Genomic DNA, 27,580 nt, shown 5'->3' with positions numbered 1-27,580 from the left:
CCACTAGTTTGGGAACTGCTGGTCTAATATATTATCATCACCTCTGTCATACATACATCCTATAGCATTCTTCCTCCACAGAAAAAACACTTTCTTTCTCCAAGTTAAGTATGTTTTTATCTCTGCTGGTCGAGCAAAGAGGCACCTTTAAAATAGGGATTCACAGGGAGAACAACTACCTATTCATTCTAGCACAGGTTCTTTTCCCATCCCTTTTTGTGTCTAAGATTGCACACCCCCTAAGATGTATTTTTTTAACTTTACTTTGCTAAGTAAACACTTTGTAAACTTCTTGTTGGAAAGCAGTTTATAAAAGTTTTTAAGAGAAAGTTTCTGTCCAGTTGTATAGCCGATACAGCAGTATAAAGCAATATAAACCTATGTCACAGTTCTCAAAGGAAGATGGGATATGACTAACTTTTTTGCAAGGAAAGTGAGAACTGTATGGGCCTAATCTGGATATGGAGCACACACAGCTGCTATTTACACATCTCCCTGATTGTTTAAAGTCATGTCTAGTTTGGCCCAAAGTGATATGTAAAATAGGATGCTTCTAAGAATGAACAGTTCAAGAACTGTAGCCCATTTGTACACAGGCAAGCTTGAGCTTCAGCCTTTCTTTTTAGATATTGTCCCATCTGCTTTCTTGCTTTATGCACCAATTCTGTTTCTGCTCCTCAGTACATATACTTAGCTGCTGATGGTAGGAAGTGGTGGCATAGAACTCTTCCACTTATTTCTACTCTTCTCCACTTAAATAAAGAGGGATTGCTACTCAGACTTCAGCACCATGCTAAGGAAAACTTCTTCATGGTTTAAGAGCCCTTTTTGACTTCCAACTGTCTAGTATGCCTCATGCAATGCTACCCAGAGAATAATTTATCGAGTGAATGCAGAACAGTGCTTCCATTCTCCCTTATGAATCCTGTTTTTAAGTATTTACTAAACTTCAATGTTTCAAATTCTATACTAGGAAGCATTTTTGTGACTGATATTTTATTTTTTAATACTAATAATTGAATAGATGATTCATGTCATTTCATCACAATTTTGTGTGGAAATCCTTGTTTAGATTGCATGTATTAGAATTTTACTTTTTCACCACCTAAAATAATGTTGATTTACTCATTGATTCTCCTGCTTTACTTTACGCTAAATAGATAATTTGTAATTTATATCTCTCAAACTGTTCCCAGTTGAATTTCTCATGTACTGAAAAGTCAGATGCCTGACATTACCATGCAAAGTTAAGTGCTTGGGGTTAATGAACAGCATTAAATTTTATGAGGCCATGTCCACTAGATGTTAGGAGAAGCTTAAGGGAACTTTTTCGCAGATAGAAATTAACATTGGCGTGAAAGAATGCCTGGGGGAGTTTAATTCTAAGTAAAGTACAGTTTGGTGGCATATACACTTGCCATGATTAGTATAAATATTTTTGTTAGAAAATTGATTTTGTCCCTTAAAGTAAATTGCTTTTCAGATGTACAGGTACCATATAAAATGCATAGAATGGAGGCAAACTAATATAAGAAAATATTTACATTCTCTCAGAATGGTTGTTAAATGGTATTAAGTAAGGGCGCAATCCTAACTTGCACTGGAACAGGCAAGCCAGGAGGCGTGCACTGTATCCAGCGCAGGATTGTAGCCAGAAGCGGCTTAGCCAGAGGCAAGGGGAAACTTTTCCCCTTACCCCTGGGTAAGGGCTGCTGGCGCCTATGTGTCTCCTCGGACTTGCACCACCTCAAGTCCGAGGAGAGCGGAGCGATTTGAAGCCGCACCGTTTTCCCCGGGGACAGGGGTTGGGATCCAGCATAACTGCCGGATCCCAGCCCCACCTCCCTCTCCCTGCCCGCCCACCCCTGGGGCCACCCATCACCCTCCCTCCCTCCTTCTCCCCCCCCCCACAGGGCCAACGCAGGCACAGGAGGGGAAGCCAGCACAAAGGTGTCTGTCAGCCTCCATTGGCTGGCGCTTCTCGGAGCGCCAACCTGGCTTCCCCTCGAGGAGGCACAAACACACTCTAGACCCTCCTAGGCCGGCCCAAGGGACAGTTAGGATTGCGCCCTAAGAATACTATGTTTGTTCATAGCAGATTATATTTAGATTCAATATGTAAGAAACAGCCCATTGCTTCATCCTACCCTTGTTCTGTTTACAACCTGGGCCTTGGAGCAACAAGAAGACTCTGTTTTACCTTTAATTCCCAAGTTTGCTTTTTTAACAGTGGTGTTAGATTTTATTGACAGAGGTGCCAAGTATATTCTTAGGAGTTAGCTTATTAGTTATTATTTCTATATGGGGGTATTTTCACAGAATCATCAAGTTTGAAAGGATCCATGTAATTTGCACTAGATCAGCAAGGGCTTCCGACTTCCAGGTTTAACAACAAAAGTTTCCCTCCCTCCCTGCTGCTGCCTGCACTTTAAATTGGGTTGCTGAAATTAAAAAAAAAGAAAAGAAAAAAAAACTTGGAGGAATACTAAGATTGGATTTTTGTGTAAAAGGACTGTGAGGTTCATTCTGCTACCTAAAATAAATTATTGCACTTAACCTATGCTTGGAAGCCCATTTCTTATTTCAAAGTGTATGTCCACTCCAAAAATCCATTACGGGTTACAAGCCATGATGTGTATGTGCAACCTCCTGATTTTAGAAATGGGCTATGTCAGAATGCCAGATGCAAGGAAAGGCACCAGAATGAGGTCTCTTGTTATCTGGTGTGCTCCCTGGGGCATTTGGTGGGCCACTGTGAGATACAGGAAGCTGGACTAGATGGGCCTATGGCCTGATCCAGTGGGGCTGTTCTTATGTTCCCCTGAGCTGCTATTTTGCACCTAGATCCAGTTGATACATTTTGGGGTTCTAATTAAAAAAAACATAAGAACATAAGAACATAAGAACAGCCCCACTGGATCAGGCCATAGGCCCATCTAGTCCAGCTTCCTGTATCTCACAGCGGCCCACCAAATGCCCCAGGGAGCACACCAGATAACAAGAGACCTCGTCCTGGTGCTCTCCCCTAAACAAGATAAATCCTAAAGTTTGTCCACCTCTGATCGAACCCATCATCCAGAAATTGGGTACTCAATATCTAAAGGATTTTTGACAGATATTTGATGATCCTCTTCATGAAAGAAATTTCAAATGTCCCCCAAAACAATTTCAGTGAAAATACTCTTCTAATTCTGAAGTTGTTGTTTTTTTTTTAATCATTCTTAAAGTAAGTTTGCTTCCCATCATGTCCTTGGTGGTTACAATGAACAATGATCCTTCCTCTTCTTTCATAGATCCCTTTAAATACTTTTAAAATGTCAGTGTGTTATTTTCTATGGGTAAAATATGGTACATTCTCCTGTTCTCCTAGGATTTACCTTCCTTCTATCTTTATAGTTCAATATATCCTTCCCAAAGTTAGCATCTACCTTGTTACTGCATGGGGAAAGAAATGTGCGTGCTGCCTCTTCTCATTGAAATGTACGTGTTACTCCTTCCTGTTGAGTTAGGCCTGAAAGAGTCATTAACTTTGTGGTGCATGTGCTGCTTCCTGTTGATCGAGTCTCATGTTGCTTCCAGGGGTGTTGAAAGCCAACGCATTTACTTGCCTTTTCCTATTTAAGCTGACATGGAATCAGCTTTCACTCTCTTGAGAAAATACTCAAAGCAGCTCTGGAACTTTTAAAGAAGGGGGTGGAAATAGAAGGAGAAGTGTCAAGTGGGTTGTGCTTCCTCTTTCCCAATACCAGTATTATACAATTGTAGCCTTAGAATCTTGCTTAAGGTGTTGTATCTTTGCAGGTGCTCCTAATAAAGGTATTTATGAGAATGTGTGTCTATCATCTGTGCAGGTATAAGATATCCCTTTCTGATTATCTGGCTTGTCTGGTATTCTTTCATTATCTCTCTCCACTTAATGGGAACTTATAGTACACCTTATTTCAGGGGTGTCTACACTTTTTGGCAGGAGGGCCACATGATCTCTCTCACGCTGTGTCAGGGGCCAGGAAAAAAAAGAATTAATTTACATTTCAAATTTGAATAAACTTACATAAATGAATATATTAGAGATGGAAATTATATGAATGAATGAGGGTCCCACAGCTCACACAAGAGGTCAAACAGTTCGCCGTCACACTGAGAGCAGTTGCATCAGGCCGGCGTGGGCTCCAGCAAGTCTCCGGAGGGCCAGAGACTCATTGAAGACTGGGGGCTCCCTGAGGGTTGGATTGGGAGTCTTTGAGGGCCGCAAGTGGCCCCAGGGCCGGGGTTTGGGCACCCCAGCCTTATCTCATTGATTACTCCTCTGACACACAGGAATTTACTGTATTACCCAATCTGGGACAGAAGCTCTGGTTTCAGAGAATTTCTGTTTCCAGTGATGTTAGAGCTTATTTTCCCATGCCTGCACCATTTTCCTGTGATTGACCACTATGGCAACAAAAAATAGCATAGGTCCCCAGAAAGTTTAACCAAAGAGGAATTGTGCATTACTTAATGTTTCCTATGCTTTTGCATTTTGTCAGCTTTGGAATACCCCGGAGAACTCAATATAATTTCCTGAAGAAGACTGTCACAGCTGTAAATGCACACTTAGGACTAAATCAGATTTTACTACAAACATGCAATGTGGCCCTTTTTTAATATTTTGATTCCCCTCCTACCAAGGAGGACCTAAAAATAGTGCAGAGGGAGCCATGATTAAATGGAACCATGGTAACTGCAAAATGCTGGTCCCCGCTTCTTCATCTCCTTGGTTTTTGGCCATTTCAAGCACACTCCAATCTACTATTTAGAAAAGAACACAGAGCACCATGTTACATGTTGGTATTAATTCATGTTTTGGCCTGAAATTTACTCTGGATCCTATATCTTAAGACTTAACAAACTCGAGACCAAAACTTGATAGGGTCTCCCAGTGTTGCTGCATATTTGTTTTTTGTTTTTTCTTAATTGTTATACAGGCAGTGGCATCTGCTGACTGTGACAAACAGTAACGGAAGGAGATGTTTAGCTCCATTTTCCTGATCAAAATCACTCTGGGGAAGGGATTATGATCAGAAAAATAGCAAGAGTAAACATGCCCTTCCCCACGACTATCCTTAATAAGTTTGCTGTGTTTCAGCACAAATTTGATAAATTGGGGTACCCAGTTATGGATATCCATATAACTTGCAGCCTAAGACTTCAAAAGTTGAGATCAAAGGTATCAAAAGATGACATAGTAATTGCTTGAAATGTGTGGTACTTCATATAGTACTTAGTTCAGATACTTGTGTTCTAAATGTACTTCATATAGATATGTACTTCATATAGTCTCCATTTCTAAATATATTGACACTGCAATCCTAACTTGTGCTGGAATGGTGAGGCCAACCAGGGCTGAACGTTTCAGTTTGGGGCTGAAAGCAACTCAGTCCAGGGTAAGGGGAATCACTTCCCAGGAAGAGCCACTGGAGCCCAATGGGTCTACTCTGATCTGCACCACCCAAAGTGGTGGCGCAGATCTGAGCAGCTTGGAACTGCCCTGAGCTGCCCCGAACAGAGTCAGGATTTGAGCATAGCTGCTGGGTCCTGGCCCCACCCCCTGCTCTTCAGTTCGGTTCAGTTCAGTAAGACCTTTATTGGCATAAAATACAGAGAAAGAACAAAACAAAACAAAAATATACAAAGACAACACAACATAGACATTAGTCTTTTCCTCACATACTGCCCAGAGTTCCAGAGCTCTGCCTGGCAATTACCCCAGATAAAAAGGAAGCGACGCTATCAAGGGTCTCAGAGTCAGGTGTGGAAAGGAGAGACTGAAGCATGATTGAGTCCTCCCAGCCCTGCATCCTAGTTAACAAAGGGCCTAGATATTTCTTGCGTGAAACGTCATGTAGTGGGCAGTAGAAAAAGGTATGTGTGATTTTCTCAATACAATCCCTACCACACTTGCATTTCCTCTCTGAGTAGGGAATACCACTGAACCAGCCCAATAACAAGGCTGAAGGAAAAGCATTACATCTTGCAAGTGTGAATGCTCTCCGAGCCTGTGGGCACTCCAGGTGATAAAAGAAGGAGGCCGGTTTCCCAAAACTGACTGGAACATGGAGGTAGAGTGGAGAGCATGTGGTTCTGGCGGCACTAAACAGCTCTTGTTCAATTTCAAGAATTCTTTCTTTGACTATTCTGTAAGCAGCATCACAGCCAATCATGCCTAGCTCTGTAGTGTCCAGCCCTATTGACTTGAATTTGTTTAGAAGATCAGTGATCTCTAATGGCAGGACTGAATCCGACAATAATTGGTGCATTAGACCAGAGGAGGTAGGGTTAAATAAAATCCTAAACCAAAATTTCAGTAATCTTAGCCAAGCAGTCGTCTTTAGCCGAATTAACCCCACCTCAAGACACAGGACCGAGTAGGAAACGCACCTGGGTAAACCCAAAATCTTCCACTAAAAGGAGGCTTGAATGTTTTCTAATGGATGGTTAATAGCCTTATACCAGACGGGAGAGCCATAAAGAACCTGGGAAAGAACCTTTCCCTTAAACGCCTCCAGAGCGGCTGGAACATAACCATTGCCGCAGGTAAAAAAGAAACAGGAAATAGCTGAGGATGCTAGTTTGGATGCGTTATGCACTGCCTTACTATGAAAAGCCCAAGTGAGCCTGTAATGGAAGTTGATTCCTAGGTACTTGAAATGCTGCTCTTCTGCTGCCTGCCCACAGGCCCATCCGCTGCCTGCCCCCCACACCAAAACTCCTCCTCCCCACCCTCCCCACGCCCCCAGACTCCTGCACTGGCCAAGCTTGGCTGGCATGTATTCATCCTGTTTGGGCACTGCGGAAACTGGAGGCAGCCTCCGTGGGCCAGCGTATGTCCTTGTGCCAGCCCAACTGAGGAGTAGGTGCAAATTTTGCAGCATGTTTGTGACCCGCCCAGCCCAGCCCAGCACAATTTTAGGATTGTGCTCTAAGTCATACTCCAAAAAGTATCCCTCTACCTTCATTAGCAAAATGTAAAGAGAATTGGCAATAAATAAGACTTTTTTTTTCTCAGTCACATAATCTCTTCTAAATACATCCTTGAAATGGAATCTGAATGAGTTAAACATGTGGATTGCTGTGAGGTCGGATCCCTATACCTGCATTACATACGTTTGAAAGGATACAGTTCTTATGTTTAGTGTATGCAACTATTACATGTCCACAGATATTTAGGCTTTGGTGCTACAGGGCTGATCTTGCAATAATGATATTTGAAATTGCCCTAAGATTAGATAAGTATTGTGCTGTTTTCTGTGTTAGCCATGTTTCAGTTTTAAATAATTTCTGAAGTTTTCTGCATTTTTAATTGAATTTAGTGAAATCATTTAGTAATATTTTTTCAGTGGTATTCGCATGCAGTTTCCTTCTAAACTACAAAATCTCTTGTCAGGGTAATGGTTTGTAATTAAGAAAACAGTTGGATGATAATATTCCATTGAGTTTTTAGCCTGTAGCCTACCACCACACAGCAATTTAGGGTTCCAACAAGCCAGACAGCACAATTTTAAATATTTTTGTTCCTTCTGAGAATGTTGCTATTTCACCATCGTAGTGAAACTTTTAAGGACTGCTGGCTTGCAACTGTAACATTGAACACATTCAGTGTGATTCATCTGCTTGACACAAATATGCACACACGCACATAACATGCACAAGACAATTTCCAATAAAGTTCTATAGACCCCTTTAACTTGCCTCTGGCCCTTGGCTGGGTGTTCACACAGTGCTGCCATATTGCAAGGTGTCCTGAGCTGATATCTGATGCTAGTACAGCACTGGTTAGGGGCTAACATACTGAAACTACATCCAGTCAAAATGAGAGTATTGTGGGTTGAGGATTTGAAATGGGTGTACAGCCTATTTTGAATGGAGTTGCATTTCCCCTAAAGTAGCATGTATGCAATTTGGGGGTGCTCTTGGATCCATTATTGCACCTTATTCAGGTGGGAGTGGTTGCCAATAGCTCTTTTTACCAGCTACGTTTTTTCCTAGGCTGCTGTTATCCATGCCCGACTTACATTCAGGTTAAATTACAGTAATGCACTTGGTTTGGGGCTATCCTTAAAGAACGTCAAAACTGCAGTCAGTTTGAAATGCACATGTGAGGGTCATAATTGGGGCATGAGGATTGGACTCTTTCACAAGCCTTTCCTCTGAAGAGATTGCAGCACACACACTGATGTGAGGAGAAGGGTTGAAAGACAACTAAGAGTGAATGAAGAAGGGGGACAGGAAAGATGTGGTGTGGTCCTTGCTGTGTCTGCCTGGACTGCCATCCTATTCACAGTTTCCCAGGAGTAAGCCCTGTTGAACACAATGGGACTTACTTCTGAAGAGGCATGGATAGGATTGTATCAGAGGCACTTTTCTCTGCCCCTGTGTCTACCACTCCTGTCTTTCTGCGCCTTTCTTTTATGTTGGGGGAAGTAGCTGGAAGTTTCCTTTTGTCTGGCCAAGGGTCAGAGCCATTTTATTTGATGAAATGTGAATGCTTTGTGCACATGCAGCAATGTCGCCAAGGGCCCCTGACAATCCCCATAAAAAGAGTTGTGAATAAGAAAGACTGCTCTTTAAAGACAGCTCCCTTTTAACCCCTAAAACGAGAAGAAATCAAAACCCACAAATATCAAAAGCCATGTGAGTTTTATGACCATACATTCAAAAACCCACATGGATGGCTCTGAACTCACAGATTAAGAGGTGGGAAAGTGGAAAAGAAGTACAGGTGAACGTCGCTTAGCAACGTTCCGACCAGTGACAGCCCACATATGCGACTTATGCACTGTTGTCCCTGTCCCCTCCCTCCCAAGCCTCTGAAGCTGAAGGGATCTGGGCCCTCCCCTTGTCTGAAGGCTTTTCTGAGCCCCACAGAGGCAGCACGCTTCCACGCACTGCTTCTGCGAGGCTCAGAATGGCTGAAACAGCCGAAAAGACATGACTTCCGGTTTCCTTGGTAAACCTGCGGGGCTCAGAAAAGCCTCCAGAGGCAAGGGGAGCTGCTCCTTCAGCTTTGGACGCTTCATTTAACATCAAGCCTCACTTGGTGACAAGGATGCCAGTCTGCATACCTGTTGTTAAACAATGCACAACTGTAGTTGGGTATTCTGTGGCAAAAAAAAAAAACATTAAAGAATGCCTCATGGCTCAGGAAACCCACATGGGCTTTGCATCCAACCATGCAGTTATTATCTGGTGAATGTTCGTTTCCATTTAGATTTTTGCATGTTTTGAATGGGCCTTCGTGTAGTTGTCTTCAAAGTTTTTGCTTAGGAAGCTTCCTAAGATAATGTTTGTCAAATATTTCTGCTTGATTCCATTTATTATTTTCTGGCCATAACAAAAATAAACCTTAGCAAATTATCAATCCAGAAGTAGTTCCAGATCTCAGTGGGTATGTCACAATAATACCCAACATTGGTGTGAACATTTTGTAGAAAACTTGTCTAGGTTTACCCTTGTAGTCTTCTAACTGTGCGAAGTCTCAGCTGCTTCTCAGTTTGATTTTTTTTCTCCTGTCAAACAAGCTGTCATTCTTACTTCTTTATGTCAATTTTACATTCCCACTTAGCAGTTCTCCTAGCTTGAGCTGCTGCAAATTTAGGCTGTGATACAGAGGGGTATACGATACCATCTGTACACGCACCCAAATTGCACTAAGCTTGCACTTTGCTGCCCCTTCGTTATCTGCATCTGGCCATTTTAAATCCCACCCCCACCCCCAAGTTCAAAAAGCCATTTGGGAATTTGACATGAAAATGGTTTAAAGTGAACTGGTGTCATTAGTGGCTAAGAGACTGAGGGGCCCTATCCAACATTCCAGTGCCAATGGAACTGCAGTGCAGCCCTGGGGTAAGGAAATAAATGTTCCCTTACCTTGAGGAAGTCCCACCGCCCGGATGCAGCACACATCTCTTTGCATCATTTGTGGCTGAGATCCCAGTCTTATCCAACTTTCCAGCACCAAGGCAGCTGCAATGCAGCCCTGAGGTAAGGGAACAAATGTTCCCATACCTTGAGGAGGCCTCCATGACTGCTGTCCCACTGCAAGATGCAGTGCACGCCCCATTAGCACAGCTGGAAAGTTGGATAGGATTGGGCCCACAACCACTTTGTGTCTCATTTCTGCTGTGAACTCACTAGATGGTCTTCTGCAACCCACTCCCCACCCTTTCAGCTCCACATTTCCAGCTGTGGTATGGGAATAAAAATAATAACCTTTCAGGATTATGCTAAAAATTATTATTATGATAAGACATGGGAAGTCCTTTGCATACTCAAAAAACTCTATGCAAATATTTATTTAAAATGGGACCTGCAGTGTTTGCATTAAAGTCCAAAATTTAAAGATATAAATAGGAAACTCGAATGTTGCAAGATTTATTTTTGTAGTATTAACAAAGTCAGAATTCAGTATTATAACATTGCTTTTAGTTCCACATCTAAAATTCAGTCGTCTTCAATGGACCAACATAGGTAATCTCTTGTTTGACTATGTGGTGCACTTCAGCAGGAGGTTTCATTAATCCCTGCTTCCTCGGGCTGTCCGAGAACTGTTGTCATGTGTGTGGGGCCTCTGACTCTTTGCTCTAGCACAGGGGTCTCCAAACCCCAGCCCGGGGGCCAGATGCGGCCCGCAGCGAGCCTCTATTCGGCCCGCGGCCAACCTCTTGTCCCCTGAAAGCCTCTGGCCCACTCGACTGAACATGACCAGAGCTGTGCTTTAATTGCAACTGGAGGGTTTTCTGAGGGCTTTAGAGGCTGAGTGAATGAGCCCACTCATTCATTTATTCATTCATCTAAGTTCCATCTCTAATTTATTTAAATTTGATATTTAAAATTTTTTCCAGCCCTCAGTACTACACCAGATATTTCATGCAGCCCCCTGGCCAAAAAGTTTGGAGACCCATGCTCTAGCAGCTCCAAAGCACACAATAGCAGTAAGGTTATAATTATTTATATTTTATGTTTTTTAAGTGCTGTTAGCCACCTTGGATGCCCTTCAGGGAGAAAGGCTGATTACAAGTCCAATAAATAAATAATAAATAAATAAGTGAGTTCCACTGATGTGCTATAAGCCTCAGATAGGATTGGGGCATAAGCTAATGCATTTTACCGAAGTAAGAATTCTATTCCATTTCTTGGAGCTGGATCTAACCCCAGCCCAGGGGCCACTTGTGGCCCTCGGGTACTCCCAATTCGACCCGCGGGGAGCCCCCAGTCTCCGATGGGCCTCTGGCCCTCCAGAGACTTGCTAGAGCCTGTGCTGGTCTGACGCAACTGCTTTCAGCATGAGGGTGACTGTTCGACCTCTCGCATGAGCTGTGGGATGAGGGCTCCTTCCACTGCTTGCTATTTCACGTCTGTGATGTAGTTTCATCTCTAATATATTCATTCATGTAAATTTATATAAATTTATTCAAATTTGAAATGTAAATTAATTCTTTTTTTTCCTGGCCCCCGACATAGTGTCAGAGAGATGATGTGGCCCTCCTGCCAAAAAGTTTGGACACTGCTAATTTAGGACAATGGTTTTCAAACTCTTCGGGACCTCTCAGACTCGGGAGTTTGAGAACCGCTGATAAGTTTTGGTAGGGACTGGGAATGGGGATGTGACCCGAAGGTGCTGCAATGATCACCAAGCCACAGGGACCCATGGACATTTTCCTACCTGGAGAAGGTCTAGGACACCTGCAGCCCCCCCCCCCTTTGCAGGTCTCCCCAGAGCTTGTTAATGCTCTCATCTGCAGGTTTTCATGCAAAAACTGGAAGTTTGCTCCAACCTGCAGATTGGAGCAGTAAAAGCTTCAAGGAGACCTGCAGATGGGGCTGCAGCGGGAATGACCCTTTTTTACTTCCAGTGCCGGGTCGTGACCCACTACTTTGAGTACTACTTTGATGTCTGAAGGATCATCTCTACATGTAAATCTCCACATCTGCTAGTTAAATCTCTAGAGTCCTTTTGCACCATCCAGCCACTTTCACGTTGGCAGGTACATGCAAAAAAGTGTGTTGTGTGGTATTACCCAAAATGTAAAACTCCTTCCTTCAGAAAGTTTGCTTGACTCCTTCTTTACTATTGTTACATTACTGAAAACTGACCTTTTTCAGTGGTCTGTTAACTTTAACAATTACAATTTGGAATACTAAAGTTTTTGATTTTGTTCTCTGTTGTTTTCAACCTACTGCTCCTGCTCTTTATTTTTTTTCATTACTGGAATCTTGATTATCTATTAATTATATAATTAATATAAATATTGTTTAAAAGCCGCAACCTAGGAATGGGGAAAGAAGGGTAAACGTTTTTTAATACATGAACAAATTCAGTTACCCAAAATATTCTGCTGTTGAGTTCTGAAACCTTGGAAGTTTGACGTGCTGTATAATGATCTGGCAGTGTTTCAATATCTAAAATAGTTTTTAAATTTTAAAAAAAAAAAACTATATTAAAACTGTTTTTCTGTTAACTAGAGCTGGATATTCTTCAAGGAACTGAATTGAATGTAGTTGTTCCTATATGCCTAGTGGAGAATAAAACCTGGGCAAGTTGAGGGCCTGTTGTATAGGTAGTCAAATGATACCTTCCTCATTAGTTATTTTATTTTGCCAGACCTCAGGAATTTTGGATAATAGAATTTTTACACTACACACTGAGAGCATTTGTAAAAGTTTTAAAATAAAATCTATTGTTGCAGTTCTTAAAGAGAAATGCATTTTTATTTTATTTAGGGAGTTGCAAATTTTGGGATTGCCAGTTGCAAGTGAATTTCTAATGTAGTAGTGCCTGATCTCTGACAATATACTTGGAAGTTATAAAGTTCTTCAAGATTAAGTGCTGCTAACCCACTGAAGAAGGCTGTGTAGTTGAAACCCATTCAGCAATTTAAAACCTGGAACTATTCATGTTTTTACAATGTTTATTTCACTATAGATTTGATCATTTTAGGGATAATATTCACAATATTACTTTTCATATTGAATTTTGCATTTATTGACACAATATTCCATATCAGAGCTCTTCAAAAGCCCATTTTTATTGTTGTTTAAGTTTGGAGTCTTAACTTCCACACTGACATTTCAGATTTGTTGGTTAGAGCTTAATTCTTTTTTATTTTGTTTTATGAAAACTGCAAATTTGTTCACCCTCTTTTTGCTGATGCAAAGCTTATGAACTGAACTTTTAAGCTTATCCACTGAACTTTTATAATGTTACATTTTTAACGCCAAAATTCCTGTTTTGGGGGGAGGGGGCGGAGCATGACGACAAATTGCTTGCTGAAAGACAAGCCATTCCTTGCAATAAATCAGGGCTGTCCAAACTTTTTGGCAAGAGGACCACATCATCCCTCTGACACTGTGTGGGGACCAGGAAAGAAAAGAATTAATTTACATTTCAAATTTGAATAAATTTACATAAACGAATATATTAGAGATGGAACTTACATGAATGAATGGTCTTGCAATAGCTGAAGGCCTATAAAAGGCCTTGCACAAAGCAAGGCCAGCCTTTCCTTCTGCTGCTGCTGCTGCTACATCACAGACCTGAAACAGCAAGCAGTGGAGGGAACCCTCATCCCACAGCTCATGCAAGAGGTCAAACAGTTGGCCGTCACACTGAGCAACAGGCCAGTGTGGGCTCCATCAAGTCTCCGGAGGGCCAGAGACTCATTGGAGACTGAGATCTCCCTGAGGGTTGGATTTGGAGTCCACAAGGGCCGCAAGTGGCCCCAGGGCTGGGGTTTCGGCACCCCTGCAATAAATCATGTTTCACTATGAACAGTGATAACTCCTGCTTAGCTTTAAGTTGTTTTGTTTGGCTCAGTTCTCATAGTGCTCCAGATTTTTCAGCTTCCCATTGTGTTGTTGTCACAGTGGTAGGAGAAAACATACTTTTAAAAAAATGATGCAAATATAGTATTTACTAGAGCTGCCATTTTGCCAAAATGAGTGTTTCTCCAGTTTTTTCTCTCTTTTTTTCTCAAGCAGATGGATAGCATAGGTAAATTGCAGGCCATTTTAGGACCACTGTTTGGCTCCACCCTGGTACTAGATCTCCACTCCCCCCCCAATATTTCAAGGGCTAGCAGTCTTGTGACATCACCAGACTCAGATATTTGGATGCATTTTTCATGGCAAATGTAACGTTAACTGACTTGCTTTTTGAAACCATTGAACATGTACAAACATGTAAGTCTTGAGTATCTGTTAATGGAAAGAAAAAACTAAAGTAAACTTTGAACCCCAAAGTTAACTTCGTTAACCCCTATGTTTTCATTATGGAAAGCTGGTGGCCCCTTTCAGGTGTAATATGATACATTTTAAAACTATGTTAAGCATTTGCAAGTGTTTATTTGCCATTTACTTGCCATTACTCTGGTCTCACTCATTGTGAAAAGAGGCTTATATTTTGCCCAGTGTCAAAGCAACAATCTTTTGTTATATCTGGAAGCAACTCTTCTTGTGTCAGGCATATATGTTCATGAAATGCATATTGTTTCAGGTCACCACTACTTTAAAATCCCTAAGGTACTGTTTGAACATGTGAAGGGCTTAAGACAGAAGTTGGGCAATTCTATGCTGACAGCTTTTGAGAAGGAAGTATTCTAAAACTGGAAGACCTTGTGGAACGAATAATATGTGTGCTCCCCACTTCAGTGCAGAATGGACTTGGCTAAACTGGTTGTCTAAAAATACTTGAAAATAACCAATAATATATTTGAGCCCATTCTGAAGTTTGGCTCCATTTCCATAGTCATTATTTGAGCATGACTTTCCCCACACTTGGTGAGCTCTAAATACCCCTCTCCCCACAACATCATTCTCTTTTTCAAACCTTACCTGATAGTGGCAATGGGAATTAGAATGGGGGCTTGCGACAATACTGTGACTTAGCGTGATACATTAAGGATTCAAGGTGCCTGGTGAAGTACATTTCCTGGGAATTTTGATGCCTGGAATGCAGCTGTGGCAATATGCTTGGCCATAGATGCCCTGGCACAGTCTTCTTTGCTGCTTTGTAAGGTGGAGTAGGAAAGGGAAGGAGTGTCTTCAGCTAAGATAGCAGGGAGAGCCAAGGCCTTTTTGAGCCTGGCCAAACTTGAGAATGGGTTTGGACTCTGCTCATAACGGCTCTTCCATTCCAAAATGAAGAATTCATTCTGAACCTTCCTCCTTCTAAAATATGGTGCAACAACTACTCATAGCGCTGTCTTGCTTTCAGCATTTTACAGTTACGCACTTTCTTCACCTTCAACTGAAGGATAGAATAGGATTGTATCCTAAGGAAGTGACTCTGATTAAGCACCACTAAAATTAATAAGACAGGTTAGACATGACTAACTTTAAGTATCTGTTAAGGATACAAACGCAGTCCGTGATAGTTAATATTAAGGTGTATCACTGAGGGAGCATATTGTCTCAAACATTAATATTTGTCTCAAACATTAATAATATTTCTTTCATAAAATATGCCAACCTTTACATAACTTCATAAGTTGACAAACAGTCTTAATTATTGCTTGTTGTATGATGATCATATTAGCAGGATAAAAGAATTTAAACTTTAGCAGTAAAATCTTTACTTCACAGATTACACTGCTATAATCATATGAGTGGAATTGTTTTCCTTAAAAAAAATAAAAACCTTGAACGTATTTTCTGTTTTTACTTTGGGAAACTTCAGCAACTTCCTCAAAGTGTAATGTACTTCAATTTTTGTAGCCTAATAATTATTTTATAAATATCAGAAGTGCACTGCACTTAATTCTTTAGCTGAAGGCATTATATTCAGTTTCTGTACACTGCTTCGAGCTTGCTCCATTTAATCATTTTAAAAGCTTAGTTGGTGTAAATTGAATTTAACACTGTAGTTGCAAGGGTGTTATGTAAAAAGTCCAAAAGGAGTGCTTATGGCACAGACTTTTCTTGATCTTAAACTCTCTAGCACCCTCTGTTGTCCACTATGGGTAACTTCAACTATATTTTGTTTTAATAACTGATCTGATTTATCCCAGACTGCTAGATCAAGATCCTACACACATATTTTTATTTATTTATTTATTTATCAAAAGCTAAAGTGATCTTATTAAAGTTTTTCTTCTTTAATTTTTCACCTGTAAATTATATCCCAATGTTGGCATATTCTTCAAATGGAGATCTTTAAATTTCCTGTAGCCCTTTTTCTCAGAAACAAGGATTCATCCTATTTTGTTCAGTGTTTGTTTTACATAAATCCTCAAAACATTACAAATTTTATCTGTGGTGTTCAGAAGTACAAGTTGTCTATTCTGTTTATAAAGCTCTACAATTGTTAGACCGTGCTGCTTCAAAATCAGAAGAACCTGAAATCATCCATGCTAAAATTAAGAATTTATAACTGTATGGAACAGATGTTTTCATAAACATTTGCTATAATTAATTTCAACTAGGGGATTGGAGGAACAAAGCAGTTGCTCCCTCCTCTAAACTTTAATGCTTTTTCCCCATACATTAAACTCAGAAACCTTTTCTTTAATACTGTTAGTGAAATAAATGTATTTCTGTTTTATTTTCACACAGAAAAAGAAAAACTTAATTTGTATTGTATTCTTACCTTTGAAATGATTGAGAAACGTGGTGAATTTTGAACCACATTCAGTAAAAATGACATTATGAATCTTCAATAAGTTTATTTTTATAGCCAAAACTCATTTTGTTAAGGATCTTGACTGTGGTAATTTTATGTTTTGCTGGCTGCAAATCTTAGTTTTCTAGAAAGAGGAGAAGCCATATGACATTTTGCAATGTGTATTTGGTATCAATATAATTATTTGTGACTTGTGATTCCATTATATCTTAGGAATAGAAAATAGATTTTGACTTAATCTTTCTCTGTTGATATCATCATTGTTTCTGAACTAAGCTAATATATTTCTAATAATATTGTTTATTCCATCCCGCAGGTGATTGTTAATTAAATTTATACCCTGTCTTATGACCTCAGCAAGATTCTTCCAGAGGCCAAGATTTAAGAGCAGTTTATATTAGCAGCCACATTTAGATATTATGTCTTCTGTCACTTCAGAAGGGAAAGATATCTCTTTACCAGAATCTTCTTTGCCATCTTGGATGCCAATTTATTTTGCTTGCTATTTCTGCATTTTATAAAAATACCACTTAATTGAGAGAGCGTTTAAAAAAAGTTTTAAAATAAGCACAGCCTAATTGTTCTACACCTGAAAGCTCCAGTGCAGCTGCAAGAAATTTTGAGCAAACCAGTATTCTTGACTGATCTGTCATCTACAAAGTGTGCAAAGAAAAATAGGTAGCTGTCATTAAAATTACATTTCAGCTTTCAATAACCATTTAATGAGTAGTGTAATTATATAAGTATGGTACCTCAAGTACTTCACTCAATAATTAAAAATAATCTCATCTTTAAAGTGAAAGCTCTAATTATTATTTGACTTAACCAGGACCACTGTTATGATCTCCAGTGGCATCTCAGAGTGTTTTAAAGGTATAAATTAAAGCTGAATAAATCATTAAATTATTAAGCTTTAAATATGCTAAAATAAAAGTATGTGATATTTAAAAATATGCTGTTGCAATTCACAACTTCATAATGTCAGCATATTCTTATCTCTTTACATGTTTCTTCTCTGAGAGCACAAATTGTGCACTTTTGAAAATGATATCGGTATATGATTTAATTTCTTCAAAGCGGAAATTTGTGGTGATTATTACCAAACATTAACTAGAAAAAAATAATTTAACACAGTTCTAGTTTCTTAGCAGTGTTATTACTATTTTGTTCATTGTTTGCAGAAAGTTTGAACTAGAAAAATGTATTATCCATCTTAATGAAATTCCTTGTCTCTTATTGCCAGTATGAACAAATAATATCTGCCACCCATGATATCGCGTTAAATAAAGTAGCTATATCTAGCTTGTATACTTATATTTTGTGTCTAATCTTGGCTCCAGTAAATGAGTTTCATTCCTTTCTTCCTAAGCATAGGAGTGTGTGGATAAATGTATTGTGCACACCAACTAATATGCATTTTTTACTCTCAAGTAATTTCTGTGATTGCAGCACTTCTGAGTAACTGCGACCATCATTGAAAAAATCATTGCTAAGTGAACACATGTACTGTCATTATATACAATATATTTCTGAATATGATCCCATAATCCGCATGTCTGGGATTGCACAGGCAAAGAAGTCTCACACTGCTATGTATGTATTGGCATTCACAGAAACATAGATGAGATATGCAAGCAATCTTCTACCCTGGTTCTGGCCAGACTCAGAATTCAGAGTTGGCAGGCCAAACAAATGGTTTTCCATCCTGCATAATCAAGCACTATGTTCATCATAAGGTTGGAACAAGTATTCCATAGGAAATATTGTGCTACCAAATTTCACTATTCATGCATGTGTGAACCAGTTTTTATATTCTGCCGAAATCTGACTCATATCATGGAATGAGGAGCAAGGGTGCAATACAAAGATATAAGGTAAGCAGAAGATTATGAGCACCTAGTATCTCTAGCTTTTACCATTGCAGTTTTAGAACATACCTTTTTGTCCAGTTACAGAAAATCATGAGTTTCGCTTACATAGTGCACAGTTGCAAGTATCCTGATAAAATAGGTATCTTTGGATACCAGGAGATTTACAGCTGAAGTGTTCACACAAGCAGATCTTAGGGATATTTATTTTATTTATATATTTAAGAAATTTATATCCCACCTTTCTCATGCCAAAACATGTACTCAAGGCGGCTAACAAAGCTTTACAGTCAAGTACATAGTATAGCAACAGATAAAAATCCTCAAATAAAGCATTAAAACATTAATTTTCACACTACATAGTGGAGTGTAACCAGAACAGAGCAAAAACTAACAATTATCATTGGGTCAATGGGGAACAAGTAAGTCCAAAGAGTCAGTCAAGTCACAGTAGTATTTCAGAGGCATAGAGGGCAAAAATCGAAATGTCAGACGAAATAGGTATGTTTTGAGCCCTTGCTGAAAAGCCATGATAGAGGGAGTCGTTCTCAATTCCTCTGGGACAGAATTCCATAGTTGTGATGCCACTACAGAGAAGACTTGCCCCCAAGCTTGGCACACAAGAGCTCCCGCAGTGACCTAAGAGGGCAGGCTGGAATGTATGGAAGGAGGCGTTCTTTCAGATAACCTGGACCCAGATCATGGAGGGCCTTAAAGATTAGAACTAGCACCCTGAACTGGGACCAAAAGCGAATGGGCAGCCAGTGTAACTGCTGAAGCAGTGGTCCTCCCAAGTCATTTTGTCTGGCCTCTGTAAGCACTTGAGCCACTTCATTCTGCACTAATTGCAGTTTCCAAACTGTCATAGAAAGTACCCCATGTAGAGCACATTGCAGTAGTGTAGTCTTGAAGTTACTAAAGCATGGTACACCATAGCCAGGTCCAAACAGCTCGAGTATGGTCTCAGTTGGCGCACCAGCCTGAAGTGGTTACTACTACTGTTACCTGGTTCTCCAGAGAGAGCTGAGAATCCAGAAGAACTCCCAAGTTGTGCACCTGTTCTTGTAAGGGGAGTTCAACCCCATTCAAAGAGGGTAGATGTTTCAGTAACTGCACTGAGGATTTCTTGATCAGGAGAACCTCTGTCTTTTCAGGATTTAGTTTCAGCTTATTGGCTTTCATCCAGTCCCTAATGGCATCAGACAGTGCCCCAGGACTTGCACAGCTTCCTCGGAACAGGATGGCAAGGAGAGATAGAGTTGGGTGTTATCCGCGTATTGGTGGCACCCCACTCCAAATCCCCAGATGATCTCCCCCAGCAGTTTCATGTAGATGCTAAAAAACGGGGGGATAGGATAGACTTCAAGACTAGGATAGACCCCTGAAGCACCCCATACTGTGACGGCCAGGGTGCTGAACTGGTGTCTCCCAGCATCACCAACTAAGACCTGTTAGACAGGAAGGAGTGGAACCACTACAGAACAGTGCCCCCAAGCCCCATTTTGACCAGCCAATTCAGGAGGATGCAGTGGTCGATGGTGTCAAAAGCTGCTGAAAGGTTCAGTAGCACTACCCCGATCTAATCCTTGTAGATTATCTAATCTACATCCCCTATCTAATTCTTGTAGACTTGCAGATGAGTGTGTCACAGATTTTATGGAAAAATGTTGCGCATAAGGTGATCCATGGTGAAATAAAAGTTATATCTGTGGTGTTTGATCTGTCTTAGCTCATTAACACTTGCAGATTATCACTTGATGCTGCAGTCACAAATTACCCCTGCTAACTGGGTAAGAGGCACTTTTTCATGTGGGTGCTCCTCTTTTTAGCAGGGGTGGGAGTAACTGGCCCACCTCACCCCAGCAGTGTCTTTTCTAGTGGCTGTCTGCTGGTGTTCTTTTGCATCTTTTTAGATTGTGAGCCCTTTTGTTACAGGGAACCATTAGTCATTTGATTTTTCTCTGTAAACCTCTTTGTGAACTTTTAGTTGAAAAGCAGTATATAAATACTGTTAATGATAATAATAATAATTAATAATAATTAATAATAAATGAACATACCTGATTAAAGCAGCCTTTACACCCTTTGATGCAATCCAATACTTTTCTGTACAGGTCCAGCCTATTTATACACAGATCTTTTATACACGGATTTGACTCAACACGAATGGCCCCTGCAAATGAGAAGGAAGGTGTTGATCCCTGGAAAAGGGGAAAAATGCATCCCTTTAAAATCAGTTTAAAAAACTGAACAGTCCTTTAACAAAAGCCTCCTTAATGAGAGGGGGGGGCAGCTGGCTGACAATCCATCTCTCTCCAGCAGACCCCTCCCTTCCCCCTGAGCACATGAAAGAAAGGTGATCGCTTGCATTGGTGAAGGGAGGGGCTGAGTGAAGCTTTCTAAGCTGTTGGAGGACGACTGATTGATGGATTGTCTTCTTAATGACTCTTATCTTCGAGTCAAAAGGTCAGCAAGGCTGTTTTTAAATCACCAGAGCAAAGAAACTTTGTTTTTTAAATTGATTTTCTATAGTGTGTTTTTTGCATGTGAGTGCTTGGAATGGAACCCACGCGAATAATTAGTCTCAACCTGTAATTCAGATTTGGAGTTTAACCACTGAAATCAGTTTTGTGTGACTTCATTCTTAATAATGTGGTTTTACAACCAGGAACATTTATTAAGGTTCATAATTACATTTTTTCTGTTATAAAGGTGCCCAGTTCAGATAACTACAAGAGCACCAGAAGATTACTTCAGTGTATATAATTCTACAGTGCCCCATAACAATCTCTGCAGCGCATGGGAATCATAGCCTGTACGAGGTCTACATATGATCAAGACACAGCCTTATGTTGCCCTCTTTGGGTATTTCATACTGATGAAACAAATCAATACCAGAAAATACATATCTAAACACATGTTGCATTCATAGGAAGGGTACTAAAGTTTGTTACTTCTGTATATCTCAAATTCATGTTACTATCAGCTAACATGCTATGTACTTTGCTGTTTATCTCCTAGATCTGTCAAATGAGAATGGAAGAGTGCAACATACCTCAGACTCTGATGGAACATTTCTTTCTTATAGGTGAGAGTTTCTCATATTTTGTAGCTGGGTGACTTTTCTTAAAAAAGAAAAAAGAATATTGGCCTGGATACAAATACATACCACTGTATGGGGAAGCACTTTTGCTCACACAAGGAAGGAGGCTGCAATATCTACCAAATCCCCTTTATCTACAGCTTCGTATACCATATTTCTTATGTGCATCCTCCAACATTCAGCGCCAGCCTTTTTTGGGACTAAAACATTGCAGTGGGGAACAGGGGGCAGGAAAACTCCATTCTGCACACGAAGTTCATTTCACAGCTTATTGGATCCAAGCCATTTTGTGTTCTGAATTTGTTAAATGTATATACCATAGAGAGCAGTAAATGAGGAAGTTGCTTAAAAAACGTATTTTTAAAAGAATTCATGACTTAGAAGTATATGAGATCATAATTGCTGCAGTTTGTTATAAAATATTTGTGGTCTATTATACACCCAAAGCCTATTGCCTGGAAATGTGAATGCCTTTTGAATCCTAGAACTCTAGTTCATAACCATATGAAATAATTTTTGCCAATATCTAATTTGATTATATCACTCATACAAGCCCTGTTCAACCATTAGGAAACCGTGAACCGTATTATAACCCCAACAGGAGAGCAGTAGCAAAGCTGGCCCCCCTCCCCCTTCACCCACACTCTTCACACAGAACAGTGTTTATCTGCTCTTCCTGGAGAAGGATCCTCACAGTGATTAGGAATTTAACAGGTTTAGGCTGCAATCCTATGCACACTCACTTTGTACTCAAGTGAAATTCACTTCTGAATAGACATGTCCACCTTTGTGCTGTTAGTGAATGCAAGGGACAATGCTAACTATTTGGCCATAGTACCACAGACAACTGCCAACTTTCAGTTGCAGGCAGGAAGTTAGGCAGACAGTGATGAAACAACTTCCCTGTTGAAAGTGTGGGTTGTTTTAAATGAAGGCAATTTAAATCTCGGATTTAAGCAAAATTGTTTCAATCACCAAGGAAAAAACTGGTTTAAAATTTTCCGTTTATTATTTAGCTACTCCCTAAATAATAAAAAGCATACTAATTGGTGGTTACAACTGTAAAATATATTGTTTGATGTTTCATTGATGGCCAAGCTTTTCATTCCTTTGTTTAACTGTTTGTATTTGCCACTTTTTCCATTTTTTACCCAGTGAAGAGATATATTTGAAATATTCTCAGAGTCTCTCTTACAGTCTTTAGCCATTACACATTTTTATAGACAGGTGCTGGTTGGAATAAACACTGATTGGTGTACCTTTCTGTCTTATGGCCCAATCCTATGTGGGTTAGCTGTTGGCAGAACATGTGTTGTGCTGGCTGTGACTGCTTTACAGCTATCATAAAGAAGATGCTGATGGTGCATGCTGGAGGTCTGTTGGCAGGGAAGCCTGGAGTGACCTCCTGCACACCAGTGGATGGCTGAAGATCCACTGTCTAAGGTAGGCCAGCAGGGGGAGTGGGACTGGATGGGATGGAAGAGAGGAGAGGTAGGCAGAATGGGGCAGTGACAAGGTGGGGTGGAAGGCAGATTGCTCCCAGTAAGGAGGTGGATTTGGCAGCAGGGGCAGCTAATGAATCTTAACCCAGTTCTTGGACCTGCTTCTCCTTCACAGATTAGTGCAGGCTGGTGCAGGTCCAAGTTGACCCATGGGCCATGGCAGATGCTGAGGCTTATCCGCAACAAGGAGGCAAACATTCTCTTACCCTAAGGAAGCTTCAACATGCCGAAATTCCTCTGCAGGATTCAGTGGAACCTGCATAGGCACCACTGCATTGCTGCATGGGGAGTTACATAGAATTGGGCTGCCTGTCTACCCCTTCGTTTTTGTCATACAACTGCCCTGTCCCTCCCAATTTCATAAAAAGTAGTTACTGGGATCAAGGTTCTCCAGAAATTGAAGGTTAGTGTCAATGTTCTTTGGTAGGTAGAGTCATATATTGGCAATTAGAATAGCCCTCTTAGCTAATTGCAGATATCACATAGTTAGTAGGCATAAGATACAGCTACAAGTCATCCAGGTGGACAAGTGGCTGACACTTATGGTGACTTGTGTGCTGGCCTCCAGCATCAAGCCATTATATGAACTGTTGTCGGATATGATGATTAAGAAGACCTTTTCCCCACAGTTCTTTCTTTACACAGATCGGCCTTTCACTACTTTATAAGAGGCTCATATGTTCAGCTTTAAGAGACACTGAGTAGAATCCTAGAACATTAGTCATGACCAAGGCCCTGAACAAACATGCAAAAACCCAAATGGAAATTGGCATTTCCCATGGATGTAGAGCATGTTTGGGTGTAAAACCTATGGATTTCTTTATCCATGAGATTTTTTCCCACAGAATAAGGCTAGTAACTTTTAAGTTTCTAAATTTGTGAATTGAGAATCATCCATGTGGATGATTAAACATATGTGGATGATTTGAACTTATGTTTGGAGACTCACGTGGTTATCTATCCCTGAATTTTGAATGTTCAGAGGAGTTGAGTTGGTGTCCTCGACTGACTTCCTGGGGAGACTTTGGAGGATCAGGAAGTTATCTGCCCCCTTCAGTGATCCTGTGCTGCTGGGATAGATGCAGACACAGACTCCTGAAGGATGATTGACAGTAGCAGAGGAGGGAACCACAGCATAGCTTTTTCTACAGATAAACCCCAAGTTGGTGTGAAACTGTGATTGCAAATCCCACATGAACTGACCCAAATGTGACTGTAATTTCCAATGGTTGTATTATATATTTAGTCTGGGCCTAAGTTTGATTGAGATTAATGAGATTTAAGTTGGTCACATATTACTTGCTCATTGATTTCAGTTGTATAGTCATGACTATACTTTCTTAGGATACAGCCCAATATGACTACGTTATAAGTTAAGACAGGGGTGCTCACACTTTTTTGGCTCGAGAGCTACTTTGAAACCCAGCAAGGCCCGGAGATCTACCAGAGTTTTTTTACAATGTTCGCGCCATCATAACATATAACATTTATGTGTACAATGTATGTTGGTGTACCTTGCATAACCGCATGAGCCAATATTGCACAACACAACATAATTAACTATAAACATTTTTTGTAATTACTTGAGTTTACTTTGATGACTTGCACTGAAGTGAATCAGCCAAGGATGCATAGTCCGGACAGTAGCTGCTGACAGCCAGCCTCAAGCACACTTCCAAATGTTCATCAGTCATGGTGGAACGGTACTTGGACTTAATGATCTTCTTGTAGGAAAAGGCTGACTCACATAAATAAGTGGAGCCCTTCCTGCCTCAGGTGCTCTTATATCCCTGAGGGCCCTATTGCCTTCAAGTGGCTGCAGCTGTGCAGCACACTCTGCTGGATGCCCAGGCCTTACCCCAGGAAAGGGGCCACTGCTGACACCACATCTACCTCCTCACCAGATCTTCCTCGATTCCAATACAAGTGGGGGGGGGAGCAGATCTCTATACAGACCAGTGCAAAAACAGGGGAAAGGTGTGGGAAAGGTGTGTGGGATGTCTCTATATAGACATCACAGCAAGACCAGTGCAAAACCCCTTGCACACAGAACCAACAGATGGAAGTTGGGGGGGCAGAACTCCATACATACCAGTGCAAAAACAGGGGAAAGGTAAGTCAGCCCCAGTAGAGTCAACAGGGCTCACTCCCAGGGATGCGTGGTCGGGAGAGAAGCCTGCCAGCGGCTCCTCTCCAGGTCTACTCACGAGTCAGCCCCAGTAGAGTCAACGGGGCTCACTCCCAGGGATGCGTGGACAGGAGCTCACTCCCAGGGAGCTCACTCCCAGGACGGGGCTCACTCCCAGGGATGCGTGGACGGGAGAGAAGCCTGCCAGCGGCTCCTCTCCAGGACTACTCATGAGTCAGCCTCAGTAGAGTCAACGGGGCTCACTCCCAGGGATGCGTGGACAGGAGCTCACTCCCAGGGATGCGTCACTCCCAGGGAGCGTCACTCCCAGGACGGGGCTCACTCCCAGGGATGCGTGGACGGGAGAGAAGCCTGCAATCGACTCATTTTGCATCACGATCGACGTATTGAGCACCCCTGAGTTAAGATTTCATTTAAACCAGGTTATTTTAAAAAGAGAGGCTTGTTAGAGTTGACGTTTTATTTTTATTCTGTAAATCAATCGTTCCCAACCTTTTTTTGTTTTGTTTTTGCTATAGCCCTTTAGGAGTTCTTCTCTAGTTCTACCCCCCCCATCAAACCAGGATACAGCAGATAAAAATAAAGTCCTTTATTAGTGAACACAGTCTGTGGCCCCCTTCAAATGTGCCAGGGCTTCTAGGGGGCCATATGACCTCCATTGAGAATGGCTGCTCTAAATGGATGTGTTTGTTAATCTTTTTTAATAAAAATTCCATCTTTGTAGTACTTCACTGGTATAAACTCAAACTTAACATATTATTTTCACTGAAAATTTGCTGTAAGCACTGTAAAACAAAGAGGACCATGTACACATTGCATTTTGTTAGTAAAACAGCAGGTTTCATATTACTTGATATATACCACTAATTTCAAGTTCGACCAAATCACCAGGGAATCAGAAAACACAGGTTCAGTCCCCCCCCCCTTTCTTTTCTGCTGAATCTCACAAATTCAGGTGTTGTAGCCCGAAGTGTTCTTAGGAATGTGTCTTGATTACAAGATCACTGAATAGTAATTGTGTTTGAATGTAAGTGGTAAAGAACAAGCATGCTAAAACAACACTGATCCATTAAAAAAAAAATCAGAGCCTGTCTTTAGTGCAGTGCCACAGTATTAATTTATTGTTACAATTAGAAAATGAAAATGATGGAGTTAGGTCATACAGTATATTAAAGAAGGAGAAAAAAGTTCTGGCTTTTAATATTTGGCAGACCTGACAGTGCTGTTAAGTAGTATTACAGCATTTAAGGTGTGAAATGAATATTTTATGCTCAGTAACAAGTAACTCCAAACATGTAATGAGGCTAGCTGTGAATTTGCTGGTTCTAAGTTACAAGTTACTTGGGGGGGGGGGGGAACCAAAGGGGGAAAAAGATAAGAGCTTGATGAGCAAGAATATATGCATGTTAAACTAAAAATAAAATATAATTGTATAAAAAGACTTAAAGGTGTTGGTCAATAATCCATAATGATATAATCAACCCCCCTTGGAAAATATAATTGGAATATTTTCAAAATAATATTAATTAAATGATACTGGGAATAAGCTATGGGTACAATTTTGAGCAGTTAGGCACATGTTAGCACCATTTGTTTCAATGGGATTTACAAACATGTTAACTCAGCACAGGTTTTCAGATTTAATTTCAAGTGCTAACAACTTTGTTTCAAGAATAGCAATTCCACTTTATACCAGTTGATCTACTGTTTATTTTTAAATAACAAGTTTCAGTAATTAATATAAAGTCAATTTATACACCACTATTTCTAGTGGTGGAGTGGTGAATTTACAGTGCAGAAACAAGTCATGACACATCTCGCATATCCATGCCCCGTTAAAATTATTTTTTTAAAAATCAACTTGAAATTTCTTCATTAGAAAGTTTTCTTCTCTTGTCTCTTATTTCTGCTTTGAAATATATTGTACTTTACTTAAAGAAATAGGTCAATGTCTAAACATTGAATTAAATCGGATTTTAATTGAATTTTAAAATATTTCAAATAACTATAAAAGGTATATTATAGTGTAAACCAAGGTATGTAAGTTCCACTATTCAACAGGAGTTAGTGCCAGATAAATTTACAAAGGATTTTCTGTAAACAGCCCAATCCTAACTGGGCTTTATGACAATGGAGCAGCAGTTCGGCTACACTTAAATGGTCATATCAAATCAAATTTGATATAAATGGTCATATCAAATCAAATTGATTTGATTTGAAATGGTCATATGGCAGCCATTCTGGGACCACCACCACAAATGGTAGCAGTTTCAGAGGTCCATTGCGGCATCCAACTATCAGCAG

At 40.5% G+C, this 27,580-nt stretch overlaps 1 protein-coding gene across 4 annotated transcripts in view; it reads left to right on the top strand.

Moving 5' to 3' along the window:
* Positions 1 to 27,580, top strand: part of TBC1D5 (TBC1 domain family member 5) — a 354,766-nt gene that overhangs the window by 169,349 nt on the left and 157,837 nt on the right. For all 4 annotated transcript variants that reach the window (XM_066628542.1, XM_066628543.1, XM_066628540.1 and 1 more), the window contains one exon: positions 21,544 to 21,610. In XM_066628542.1, coding sequence (XP_066484639.1) covers positions 21,544 to 21,610 — 67 coding nt within the window. The remainder of the gene's footprint in view (positions 1 to 21,543; positions 21,611 to 27,580) is intronic.

The sequence above is a fragment of the Tiliqua scincoides genome, chromosome 5, assembly GCF_035046505.1.
Source record: "Tiliqua scincoides isolate rTilSci1 chromosome 5, rTilSci1.hap2, whole genome shotgun sequence".
In the NCBI taxonomy this organism is placed as follows: domain Eukaryota; kingdom Metazoa; phylum Chordata; class Lepidosauria; order Squamata; family Scincidae; genus Tiliqua; species Tiliqua scincoides.
This window is presented reverse-complemented; position numbering and strand designations above follow the sequence as displayed.